The 13,726-nt window shown below is 41.5% G+C and overlaps 1 protein-coding gene across 1 annotated transcript in view; it reads right to left on the bottom strand.

The window, feature by feature from the left end:
- ofcc1 (orofacial cleft 1 candidate 1) overlaps nt 1-13,726 on the bottom strand; it is a 254,122-nt gene that overhangs the window by 116,543 nt on the left and 123,853 nt on the right. Inside the window, exon 8 of the mRNA XM_073050909.1 lies at nt 1,358-1,517. Coding sequence (XP_072907010.1) covers nt 1,358-1,517 — 160 coding nt within the window. The remainder of the gene's footprint in view (nt 1-1,357; nt 1,518-13,726) is intronic.

Below are 13,726 nucleotides of genomic sequence, written 5' to 3'. Positions count from 1 at the left end.
TTTCTGCCTGAAGTTCCAACAACAAATGGACCCGAGAAAGATAGTCTGGAATTGGCCTTCACAGACTGTGGGAGGAAATAGTGAGAAGCCCATTTGGGGGCTCAGTAAAGATGTGACTCTGTTGATGTAATCCTGCACAGCAAGCTTGGCTCTCAGGGTCTGCTGATGAACACGTGAGTGTAGCCTGCCTTGAATGTAATGTTGGCTCAAACAAAGCATCCTCTAAAACGCAGGCCTTGCTTGGAAGCTGGCAGCACTGGACACTGTCAATGGAATTGGCAGGTGAGTGGTAGCATAAATGCAAAGTATCTCCAAAAATCACACTGTAGCTAGAGAAAACACATAGTTTCAATAGGCCTGCCTCTGGGTGGAGGTGAACCATCGATCACTGAGATGCTCTGAAGATGGTCTGAATAACCATTCATAAGATAATGGAAAATAAGGGCAAGTGTAGGTCTTACAGCCCAGCGAGAATGCTCAACCATTCAATATGATCATAGCCTCAACTCCCTCTTGCCTGTTTCCCATTACCATTTCCCTATAGTCCAAAACTCTGCGTATCTCAGTTCCAATATATTTAATGACTCTATCTCCACAGCTGGGCTAGATTGAGAATTCCAAAGGTTCATAACTTTCTACTCTCAATTCTAAATGGTCGACCACTAGTTCATTATTATCTCCATGAGGGGAATTATTCTCTCATCTTATTGGATGCCTCAGGATCTTTTATGCTTCAATGAGGTTGCTCCTTATTCACCTATGCTCCAATCTAAACAGGCCCAACCTATTCTCGAGGCCCAACCTCAAGAACTTTTGCTGAATTGCCTTCAATGAAAAGACCCCAAACCCTTGAAAAAGTCCAAGTCTGCATGTATATCTCAACAACCTGCACAGCTACAGTAAGACTTAACTTTGTACTCTATAGCTATTAAAATAAAGGCCAACAATAAAAGCCACAATTATTTACACTAATTGTCTATTAATCCCATTTTTCATTCCAATGCAACAATAAACTCAACTTTGACTTTGATCCCACATTCTCATCAACTCCATCCAGATTCTTCTACTCTCCAGAATGATTTACAGTGGCCAATTACAATAGCCATTTTTGGGATACGGAGGAAACCAGGGCTCCTTCAAAGCCCATGTGGTTGAATTAGGATTGATCCTCGGTCTCCAGTACTCTGATGAAGTGGCTCTTGAGCAGGGGATGGGCACATGTGTTGTTTCAACTGCCTACTAAGCTTCAGCTGTTCGCAAATGGAATAAAGCTACAGTATGTTCTTCTCCATTGCTAAAACGTTAATTTGCTACCCACCCTAATGCATTCAGCAGCTCTGTTTATGTGTATACTCACCTTCCTTCTCTCACCGTCAATCCCCCTCCACTGCTCGGCTCTTTTCACTATGAGGCTCAGCTCCTGATTGGACAGCTCCAGGTCCAGAGGAACAAAGAATCTCTCTTCAGTGGAGTGCAGTCGATAGAAGGTATCTACCAGCTGCCCAGATGCCTGCAGGCTTGAAAAGGTAGGAATGTGTTAAAATTTATTGCAACTTATTTCATATTTCCAACATCTGCAGAACTTTGCTTTTTGGATTAAAATTGATTAATCTGATTTTGTGTTCACTACTGTAATATTAATGAACTGGGTGCATCTCCCCCCTCTGGTCCTTTAATCCACAGGACAACTACCTGTCAATGCAAACCAGCAGCTGGATATGAAATCACATCACTTTCTTAACTACAATGCTGGCCTTGCTATTGACACCAACATTTCCAAAGGAAGGAATAAAAACACAGACTATATTCTAAATAGGGAGCAAATTCAGAAATCGGAAGTGTTAAGGGACATGGGAGCCCGAGTGCAGTTCGATTCAGTAATAAATACAACAAATGCAATGTTACTGTTCAAATTGAGTGAACTAGAATATAAAAGTAAGGATGGAATGCTGAGACTTTATAAGGCATTGGTCAGACGACATAAGGACTATTGAATGCCAGAGCAGACTTGACAGGCCAAATGGCTTATATCTGATATGATGTCTTATGGTTTAATAACAATTAAAAATTACAATAAAAAAAATGTGAATTACTAAAGTTGGGACTTTTCCTCAGATGTATGTGCCAGATGCACAGTGAGTGACCATTGAACCACAGTTGTTAAGTTTGTTTTCACTGACTCAATGGAGCTGATTTTCAGAGGAGGCTGGGGGTGGGGTGGGGGGATGTTGTCATTACATACCTTACTACAATGCATATTTGACATGTGTGAATGGACAACATTCCAGTCTACCATCTTTCACTATATTCTACCAACATCCAAATATAACTTCACTTTCTTCTAAAAATGTGATATGAAACCAGTGCAATGTTTCAAGAAAACAGTGTACCTCTTTAATATGTAATTAAAACCAGGATAACAGCACAGCCCATCTTGGTATGCTGCCTGAGGCCTTTCTCTTTTAGAAATAGGTCATACACTATGTCACAAGTTCTGGTAGCAGCCAATAGGAAGCGGCAGCTTCTGAGTCAAGACACATCAGTGGCCTACATTTACAACAATTCACTGCACTGTGAGTGGCAAAAGCCATTATTTTTGTCTTGTGTTTTAACACTGGTCACTTAGATAAAACTGACATTAGGCAGTGAACATGTGCTTCTGATATTAATCGGGAAATGACTCAGCTTTGATGCCCGAGACTGATATTGAAGAAATGAGAAAGAGTATATTCAAAGACAGAAACCCAGAGGTATGCTATAGCTATTCTGGATGCCTGAAAGCCATATATATATATATTTATTGTGTGTGTGTGTGTGTGTGTGTGTGTGTGTGTGTGTGTGTGTGTGTGTGTGTGTGTGTGTGTGTGTGTGTGTGTGTGTGTGTGTGTGTGTGTGTGTGTGTGTGTGTGTGTGTGTGTGTGTGTGTGTGTGTGTGTGTGTTTAGTCTACGTACTCTCTCTCTTTGACAGACCATCTTGCTTGCTTGCAAAGAACAAAAAGAGTTCAAGGACTTTTATTCTGCTTTTCAATGTTAGTTAAGGGTTATTAGTAAGTAAGGCCCCCTTTAGCTTTTCAGTGGCTTTTAAATTTTTGATCGTCATTAGTGGTCACACAACAGAGTCCAGAAATGCTAACTTAAATATCACACACTCCATTTGTGCTTCAGACATCACTCCTCACTATGTTCACTGCAAGGAGGCAGCCTGTAACCCATTAATTGCTTTATCTGATTGAATGGGATAACAAGATGGGTATCAAAACCTGAATTAAATAAGATTCCAAGCAAAATATTTAAATTGTAATAGATAAGTTGATAGCATATGACTATGATTGTAACAAGTATAATATATTTTAAGGTGTTTAATTGACAACTGAATCATGTGGAGTTGAAATTTACATTTCCAATCATAAAATTTATGTTAAAATTTGAATGGAGTGAGGGATTTGGGGAGACCTTCAATATCATCAATTAATGGGATAAGCAGGAATAATAACTTTAGTTTCTCCTTTTCATTTATGCAGGAACAACTAGCTGGAATCTGACTGGAAAATGGATCAGCTCATCCAATAGATCGAGGGGCTTCTGTCAGACATAACACCAGACATTGCAGCATGCCCCTCTTAAGAGGAAAGCAGACCTGAAATGAAGCTGGCATTTGTGCTGGAAGGACCGGTGAAAGACTTTCAGACTTGTCACGTTAGAGCATTGGTCAGTAGCATTTGTCACGACCACACAGGCAACTACCGGCCAGTCTCCACTCAGCTAATAGAAGTCACCTGTCACTCACTTCCCATTCATCACCTGCAGTCTATTTGAACCCAGCTCTCATCCACAAACCTTGTTCACCCATTAAACCAGCCAGCCTCAACCAGTTTCTCTTAGCCTTCAGTTGCCTTGTCGAGTGAAGTACCTGTTCTCTCTTGTTTTGATGACCCTCGTGACTTGTTATTTTGCAAATTATCAGTACGTTATCATTTTTGCTAAGCTCTCTCCGCTGCTCTGCTTTTGGGTCAAGTCTCTGCTACGTTTCCTGACAGCAGTGTTTCCCATCTATGCCCTTGTCCTTCCAGAGCTTTGGAAATAACTGGTGAGGAAGATCCGGATCCATCTGGAGGCTTCCAACGAGGAACAGTCTTTGTAGTGTGTCTCCCATCACACCACTGGGATGAACCATCTCCCAGCACAAGGGACAGGGAGATACACAGTCTTTTTTGTTCTTATCTGCTGAGGAGATCCGTGTAGGAATCCTTTCGGGGGTGGGGGGGGGGGGATTGTGGGGAGTCAGACTCATAGCAGTGAGTGAAATATGAGAAATTGTTCAACAGGAGTTCTGGTCAAATCACCAATCATTCCTCTCCTCACTCGTCCTTGTCCTCATTTGACTCATCACTGCTTGATATTTGTGTTGAACCAGTGCCCCCACCAAGCAACCACTTTCACCATTCCTTCCAGATCTAGAAGGCAGTAGAGGAAAAGGAAGATTGCTTCTGGGATTGTGTCACCACTCCCTCTGATCCTAACAATCACCAGCCTGTGTCTTAGAGGATAACTAGGTGGTCGAGCAAGGCGGGTGGCTTTAGAGAATACACACATCTTTTAGCCCTCCCCTGTAGCAGGCAGATAAGTGGACTTGTAATGGTGGGTTTGCACAGCACAGGATTATCAATTTTAGTGGCGTGCTGGTCATGGGGCGATGTAACCTGCTGGAAGGTGTGGAGGGAGTTAGTGCCCGTCACACCTGTGGTAATAGGTGTCACCTATTACCACAGTCTGCCACAGGGCATATGGCAACCTTCATTCAGACTACACGTAGGACAGGATTTCAGTTATGCCAACTTTGCTTCAGTGGTTGCATCTCAAGGAGATACGCACGCCGATGCTGGGCTCCTCCACTTCCTTTAGCTTCGAAGACATTAATCTTGTTAGGACTTCTGCAGCAGATCAGCCAAAAGCCAAAAAAGCCAGCACTCTTTACTTCATGATTGAGTCTTCCATCTACCAAGCTTCTTGCTTTTAGGTAGCACACTGTCATCTCCATCTAGGCCTCATTCTGCCCAGCATCTAAGAACTGCCAGGATCAAATATTTATTAACTGGTGTCAACAGGCATGGTAGTTCTGAAGGGTCACAGACACTATACATTGCTAAGTCTTTTCTTTCCACCATTTCTACATGACTGGCTGAGTTCTTCCAGCATTTTGGATTGTTTTAGGCAATACCATTCTGTGCCATCTACACAGTGCAGCACAATTGCCTAACACACAAAATATGCTGGAGGAACTCAGAGGTCAGACAGCATCCAGGGAGAGGAATTAACAGTTGAGATTTTAGGCCAAGACCTTTCATCTCAGCCTGAAATATTGACTATTAACTCTTTTCTCTACCCAGCAACAGTATAGTAATACCTTCACCACTGCTACCGTTCACCATTTTCCTTGCATGGGCAATTATGGATTGGCATTAAATGCAGGCATTGCCAATGAAGCTCACATAAAAATTGAAGGAAAATAATCCACGTTCATCACCTCAAGACTGGATTTAGACTTCAAGACTAGTCCTTAAGGGAAGCCTTTTACAGAGATACAAGTGGCATCTATTGGAATAATTTTGCAATAACAGCTACCACAGAGAAATACATAGCGCTTCCTCTGCTTTAAAGAACTAAAATTTAGTAAATCAACACAGATTTTGGTAGCCCACAGACCATTATGGTTTTCAGTCTGCTGCTTGTAGGATGAATATTGTGTTACTTCTTGTACTTTCCAGTTGTCCTGGGACATGTAATAAAGATTGTTTATGACTGACATCAAAATGTGTGAGCCCTTCATGACAATAAAAAGGTAAATGTATTCTACTGGCACACACGGATTATTGCTGGGCCATCCTGCTTACAATCTCAATCAACTATCTGGAATTCACTGATAATAAGGAATTGAATGGCAAATAATTCAGAAATATTTTAAGGGGATATTGACGAATGATTGGGTGAGGAAAGAGAATAACATGAAATCACTCACATTGGTAGAAAAAAAGGCTTCTATAAAATACCCTAATCAAATCCACAATATCTTTCTGTATATTTTCCAACAGTGAGCAACCTTAGCAAGGCCTTTGACAAGGTCCCACAAGGCAGGTTGTTCAGGAAGGTTTTGTCACTTGATATTTAGGGCAATGTGATGAATATTCACTGTTCAGGGCCAGGTGGCTCTTTTTGCCAAGTTCAGCTTTCTAATATAGCATCTGACCCTTGTGGAAAACTAAACATTCTTTAAACTTCCAAATAATATTCTTTGTTCCGCTACTTGTTGTAAACGGGAGCCAGTCTTCAGTGCTTAACGTAAGTACAAGCAATAATCAATCTGTAGTTTAAAGGACAGCTTTGCAAATAAACAGTACTGTCTATAGAGCACAGAATGCTGGTCCACAGCATGGAATTAGTTGAAGTGTAAAACAATGAGGGTCTGTTAATTGGCCTGTATATAGATCAGGGAAGCTTGCAGACCAGATTGATACTATCATTTAGCACATCGAATAGCTGATCTATTAACAGTTGGATGACATGTGGACTCAGGGGGCCACCTCTCACAGCATTAATTTGCGGTATATGAGACATCTGTCCCCAAAAGTTTTTAGACTATTTATGTGAAAGGTATTTGAAAAAGCTATCATGTGTGTGAAGTCACCCATGTGGCAAAAAAATAGTATAAATGTAAGAAAGCAGTCAAAGTTGTTAGGAATGGTCAAGGAACGTCAAGAATAACAGAAAGACAGGGAAAACTGGAATCCATTCCCCTGCCTTCAATTTCCACAATGGACAGCTCATTCACATGCAACTCATTGGTATGTCCGTTTAGCTTATAGGAATTGTACCTAAGTTTTGGAAATCCTTTATGCTTTAGAAAGCATTTGCAATTTAGAAATCTTTTACAAGATAAAATCCTCAGAGTTTTAAATTTGTTTTTTCATCTAAATTTAAATGTGTATGAACTATGTTTAAACTATTTTGTTAGCTGGAGGTATCTCCTCCTTGGTTAGGAGGGGGGAACCCATCATTTAAATAGTGGTTATTGGCTGCTAAAATCACCAAGGAGGATAAGCAGGGAATTGAACTAGACTTTGAAGATTGGGTAGTTACAGTATAACCTCGCCTTAGTGAGGATACTCATACCTATCATTATTGGATAAGGCTTAAGATCTTGTGAGTTTATATCTTTCCAATCAGCAAACCCAATACAGTAGTAAATATGATTTGACAATGGCTTTACTGCATAAACAGAGAGTAGTTGTAGATGGTCGCATCTCTGACTGGAGCATGTAACTTGTGGTGTGCCACAGGAATCTATCTTGGATCCATTGATATTTGTCATCTATATCAACAATCTGAATGATAATGTGGTAAACTAAATCAGCAAATTTGAGGGTGACACCAATATTGGGGGCGTAGTGGACAGTGTGGAAGGCAATCAAAGCTTGAAGTGGAATCTGAAAGAGGTAGAAAAATTGGCTGGCAGATGGAATTTAGTTCAGACAAATGTGAGATGTTGCACTTTGGGAGGACAAATCAGGATAGGATTTACACACACTGAATGGTAGGGCGGTGAGGAGAGTGGTAGAACAAAGAGATCTGGGAATACAGATCCATTAAAATGACTTCACAGATCGATAAGTCATAAAGTGTGTTTTTGGCACACTGGCCTTCATAAATAGAAGTATTGAGTACAGAATTTGGGATGTTACGTTGAAGTTACTGTATATAATACATTAAAGAGGCCTAATTTTGTGTATTGTATGCAGTTCTAGTCATCTATCTATAGGAAAGATATCAATAAGAGTACAGAGAAAATTTGCAAGGATGTTGCTGGGGTTGAGATCCTGGGGCTAAAGGTTAAGTAGGTTAGGACTTTATTCCCTGGAGCGTAGGAGAATAAGGGGAGATTGATAGAAGTATACAAAATTATGAGGGTATAGATAGGGTAACTGAAAGCAGACGTTTTTCCACTGAGGCTTGGTGAGATTAGAATTATAGGTCATGTGTTAAGGGTGAAAGGTGAAATGTTTAAAGGGAACACTGAAGGGGGGTGGTGGGGGACTTCTTCATTCAGAAGGTGGCAAGAGTGTGGAACAGGCGTGGTAGATGCAGGCTCAATTTCAATAGTTAAGAGAAATTTGGATATGCACATGGATGGGAGAGATAAGGAGGGGTATGATCCAGGTGCAGGTTGATGGGACTATGCAGAGTAATAGTTCAGGCATAGACTAGATGGGTCAAAGGGCTTGTTTCTATGCTTTATGATTCTACCATTTCTTAGTAGAATTGTTGGTCAGGTCAAAACTAAAAAGTGTTCAGTGATAATTAGATAAATGGTTTGAAAATCAAATTGGTCATGTAATTCTTCCCGGCCACAACTGAACAGATTTTGATGCTGTAACCAAATGAACACATCTTGCTATGTAGAAGTGCATGCACAATCACTCCAAGAATGTCTTCATCAATATACTCTTACTGGTTAACCAGTATGAGTAAATGGGACTGTTTGATAACTTAGCACTTTGCTTCTAGGGAGCATTTGTTCGGGTACAAATTAACTACATTATCGCGATGACAATTCAAGAATATTTCCCTGGTTCTAAGTACTTTAGGATCTTATAATTTTTGAAATACATTAGATCAATAAAAAATAATTTAATGCCAGGCACTGTTTATTAATTAATAAACAAAAGTGTTAAAGAAAAGTGATGAAAAAGTAAATATTTTATTGCCCTGTTAATTTTTCCAGATCAGTATAGTGGCATTTATCAGGGGGCATAGTAGTTCAGTTCTGACCTTGACTGCTGCCTGTGTGGAGTTTGCATTTGCTTTCTGTGACTGTGTGGGGCCGTGCATGCTCTAGATTCCTCCCATATCTCAAAGGCAGGCTGAAAGATTGATTGGCTACTGTAAATTGCTGCTAGTGTGCTGGTGAATGGTAGGCTGGGGAGTGAGTGATGGGTTCAATGGGAATATGAAACAGTAAAAGTCGATTAAATAGGATTATTGTCAATGGGTGCTTAGTGCTTAGCATGAAATGGAAGGGCCAATTTCCATTCTCTTTCCCTGTATGTCTCTTGGCGTGTTGGAGATTATTTGCCTTGAGTTAATAAAGTTAATATCCCTGAAACTACCGAGCCTTCATTGTTGCTAGACTGTAAAACTGTCTGAAGCTTTAGGATTTTTTAACAATATAATATTGATATGAATATCCCAAAGTTGCTGTCAGTGATTCAGTTATCTCCAGAGACAGAACTCTTTGCAGACTTCTGCATTGTCATCAAGGAAAAATCAGCAAAATCAGCATGAATTTTGCTATTTACAAACAGGCTTTACTGTAAGATACCCTGACTTTATTGTAATTCAACTGATCATTCAATCATGTGCATTAACAAAAATATAAAGTGAATCTAAAAATACTCTAATAGCAGATTCCACATTTTAACTATTCTCTACATCTTACAAGACAACTTTTTGTGTGTGGATTGTAATTGAGTCCCAGGAGCATCAACAGATTTTCTCTTGTTTGTGATGACATTACAAAATGTACTGGAATTTAAAATAACAAAATTTATTTGATTTTAATTTTCAAGCTCACCGGAAAACAAAAACCTGATGCTTCCTTGCTGACTGCAAATTCCAATCAAATATTTCATCTAGAAAGACCCTAAGACAATCCAAGAGACTACAAATAGTGGAATACCAAGCTACATAAAAAGTGCAAAGAACTCAGTGGATTAGGCAGTCCACATTAACGATCTCAACCCAAAACATTGATTGTCCATTTCCCTCTGTAGATACTGTATGACTCATTTGGTTCATCCAGTGCTTTATGTGTCGACTCTAGCAATCTACAAAGACTGGCAACACAACTGTGTTGGCATCAGATTGAGGGTGCCTGTAGTATTTGCATGGATGTAGTGGACTAACTATCTACTTGGCATGAAATATTTTAAAGGAAATAGACTGCCAATATGGGTCAAGTTATCAGACAATGGGGCATATACTTTATTCAAAATGCCATTATTAATGAAACCAAAGAAAAAATGGCAGATAAGTGAAGGTTGGTGTAGAGAAGGTACTTCCACTTAGAAAGTGATAGAAACACAAGAAAAAAAAGTTATTCCACTGTTTAAGCCCAGATATATTGGCTGAGAGTAAAGAAGCCTAACGGCTAATATAAAGGGAGGGGGTGAGTGAGGGGGTGAGACAGGAGCTTGAGCTTTTGGTTGGACTGAGGAGGGGTGAAAGATGACTGGCAATTTATGCCAAATAGAGGAGGAGAGTCAGGGTGGGGTTGGAAAACAGTGGCAGGTGGATGATACATGGAGGCAGACAAAGAGAAAAAAATAAAATGAGTGGCAGGTGGAATGAGGTGGGAGCAATTTTAAGACGGCTGCTGCAGTGTGATAAGGAAGAACATAAAAAGCTACCGGTGCTGGAATCCGATAACTCAAGGAGGTAATAATGGCAATCAGTAGGGGAGAGGTGAATGGCAGATGGAACAAAAGTGTGGATGGGCAAAACCTATGGGTGGATAGAACCAGGTGGGAGAAGGGAACAGAGATGGGGTGCAGCTGGAGGGGTGGGAAAATGAAACTGAAATTAGGAGTGAAATAATCATTACTAAAATCCCTCTGTAGCAAGAGAGCTACGGATGGTGGTGAACCCATACAGAGTAAGATCTAGGATTAACTCAGACTTGAAATAAGCAAATGAAATCCAAAGGCAAAAATCACAAACAGTAGTAAGAGGAATGGAACTCCTACCATTGAGCTGAGTGGTCAGCACGAGGCCGTTAAATACAGACTTTCCATGAAGGAATGTGGCAAGTAATAATTGGCAGTCTGAGTCTTAAAGGGAAAGAGGTAACTAACGATACTCAGGCGAATTGGGGTGCTGAAACTCGGATGCCCGCCGCTGTTCACTCAGAACCATGATTGTAACCCCTTTCCTACAGCTGCCTCCTGACAGCCCAGGGCAATCAAGATGGTGCTGGTGGAAGTACTCTATCTAGGTAGGGTCCAGGAACCCAGCTTCTTTCTTCTCGGCCATATCCCCCCCACAATCCATGAGGTACTGCCTTTTACATCCAACAAGGCAAGTGTCCAAAACTCGCCAGATTGTGTAGGCGGGTTGTCCCTCAACAATTCTGGGAGATGGAGGTAGCTTAGGAACTGGAGCCAAGGGGCGGGCACTCAAGGGCTTGAGGTGGGACACACAGAATGAGGGACAAATCCACATAGTGCTCAAGAGTAACTGGGTTAATGTGTCACAGGTTTTAGACTGGGCAGATGTAATGAAGGGCCAATTTTCTGGATTCATCTGGGAAATCTCTAGTTGAGAACCAGGCCTGCTGACTGGGAAGAAGTGTTTGTCCTTGCCTTCTCCAGCAGTTGGCCTGGTCTTGTTGTTGCTGCCACAAATTGACCAACAACTTCTCTCTTAACCTACTCCTGGTGACTTCTCTGGACCAGTTGGTCTGCTGATCGAATCCCTATCTCCACTTCTTGTTCCAGGAACAGCGGAGGATGGTTCCCGAAATGGCATTCAAAAGCAGACATCCCAATTGACAAATGTTGAAATATGTTGTGTGTAAACTCTGCCCAGATAAGGTTGCCTCTCCAGGTGGTAGAGGTCCCTGAGGCTAGACATGTGTATGTTCTAATCTAGGTCCCAGTTGACCTCTGTTTGTACATTGGTCTGCAGAAGGAATCCATACAACAGACCTGCAGAGGCCCTAGTAAGCTCACAAAAGGCCTTCCAAAACCTAGAGGCAAACAGGGAGCCATGTTCAGAGACAATGTCCTGGGGGAAACCATGAATCCTGAAGTTGTGCTGTAACATGAGCTTGGCGGTCATTGAAGCTGATGGCAGTTTGGGAAGGGGTACGAAGCGGCAGACTTGGAGAATTAGTCTACGACCACCGTGATTACTATATTACTCCAAGATGCTTGAAAACTTGTAACTAAGTCCATAGAATTGTGGTGCCAAAGGTGAGTAGAAATGGGGAGAGGCTGAAGCAGACTTTGAAGCTGTGCTCAGGGTTCTTCATTTCATGTGCAGATATCACACACCAAGTCATATTCCCAGACATCTTTAGTCATGCCTGGCTACCAGTAATGGCCTGTGATGAACTCTAGGGTGCAAGCCACCCCTGGGTGCCTAGCCAGGTTTGAAGTGTGTCCCCAGTTGAGCACCTCCAAATGAACAGCTTTGAGAACAAAGTTACATCTGAGAGGACCATTACCCAGGTCTGTCCCATTTTGCTCTTCGGCTCAGCACATGGGCACCAACACTCTGGAGCTGAGAATTATAGTTGAAGGATTCTCTTCCCTGCTAGGTGCATCAAACTGTCGAGAGGACATCTGGTTTTTAATCCTGGGTGCTAAGTAATAATAAATAATAGGTTCATCTTCCTTATCACGGACCAATGTACTTGTCTAGAATTCAGCCTCTTTGCATCCTCAATGAAGGCATGATTTTTGTGGTTGGTCCATATCACAAATGGATGTTTGGACCATTCCAACCAATGCCTCCATTCCTCCTGTGCCAGTTTAACAGCCAACAATTCCCAATTCCCAAAGTCATAGTTTGACCCCATGGGAAAAAGGTGTCTAAATTAGAAGGCAGAGGTCCGCGGCCCATTGGTTGGGGACCACTGGTCTATGCAAGGCCTTAGTCCACAATCCTTCTTGGTGACAAAGAAAAAACCAGCCCCAAAAGGAGGACAGTTGAATAAACCCTGCATCAGGGCTTCTTGGATGTAGTCCTCCATGGCTTTTTCTCTCTGGGGACAACAAAATGTAGAGCCATCACCAAGAGCTCTTCTGGAAAGGAGAGAACAGCACGAGTTCTTTAAGTATAGACTTTCCATGAAGGAATATGGCAGGCAGTAATTAGCAGTCTGAGTCTTAAAGGGACAGTGGCTGCTAACCATACTCTGGGTTACTGAAGTGCCAAAACTTGGATACCTGCTATTATTCAGTTGAATCCAGCAGAAATCTCATTACCCAGACCGTCAGAGTCATAGAAAAGTACAGCATAGAAACAGGCACTTCGACCCATCTAGTCCATGGCGAACCACTTAAACTGTCTAGTCCCATCGGGCTGCCCCGGACCATAGCTATCCATACCTCTACTATTCATGCACTCACCCAGACTTCTCTTAAACGTTTAAATCGAAGTCGCATGCACCAATTACACTGGCAGCTCGTCCCACACCCTCAAGACTCTCTGAGTGAAGAAGTTTCCCATCATATTACTCTTAAACTTTTCACCTTTCACCCTTAACCTTCTCCTTTGCAATCCTTTTGCTTCCTGACGATTCTCCTTCACCTTGTCTGCTAGGGCAATCTCGAGTCTTCTTGATTTCTTTAAGTGTTCTCTTGGATTTTTTTTATACTCCAGGAATACCTAGTTTATTCCTACCTACCAATACTTGCAATGCACCTCACATTTTTCTTAACCAGTGCCTCAATATCTCGTGAAAACCAAGGTTCTCTAAACTTGTTGTCTTTACCTTTTATTCTGAAAGGCACATACAAGATTAGAACTCTCAAAATTTTATTTTTGAAGTCCTCCCACTTACCAAGTACACCTATGCCAGAAAACAGCCTGTCCGAACCCACACTTGCCAGATCATTTCTGATACCAGCAAAATTGGCCTTTCTCCAATTTAGAATCTCAGCTTGAGGA

This window comes from Hemitrygon akajei, chromosome 1, assembly GCF_048418815.1.
Source record: "Hemitrygon akajei chromosome 1, sHemAka1.3, whole genome shotgun sequence".
NCBI lineage: Eukaryota > Metazoa > Chordata > Chondrichthyes > Myliobatiformes > Dasyatidae > Hemitrygon > Hemitrygon akajei.
The sequence above is the reverse complement of the archived record's forward strand: the minus strand, read 5'-3'. Positions and strand labels throughout refer to the sequence as shown.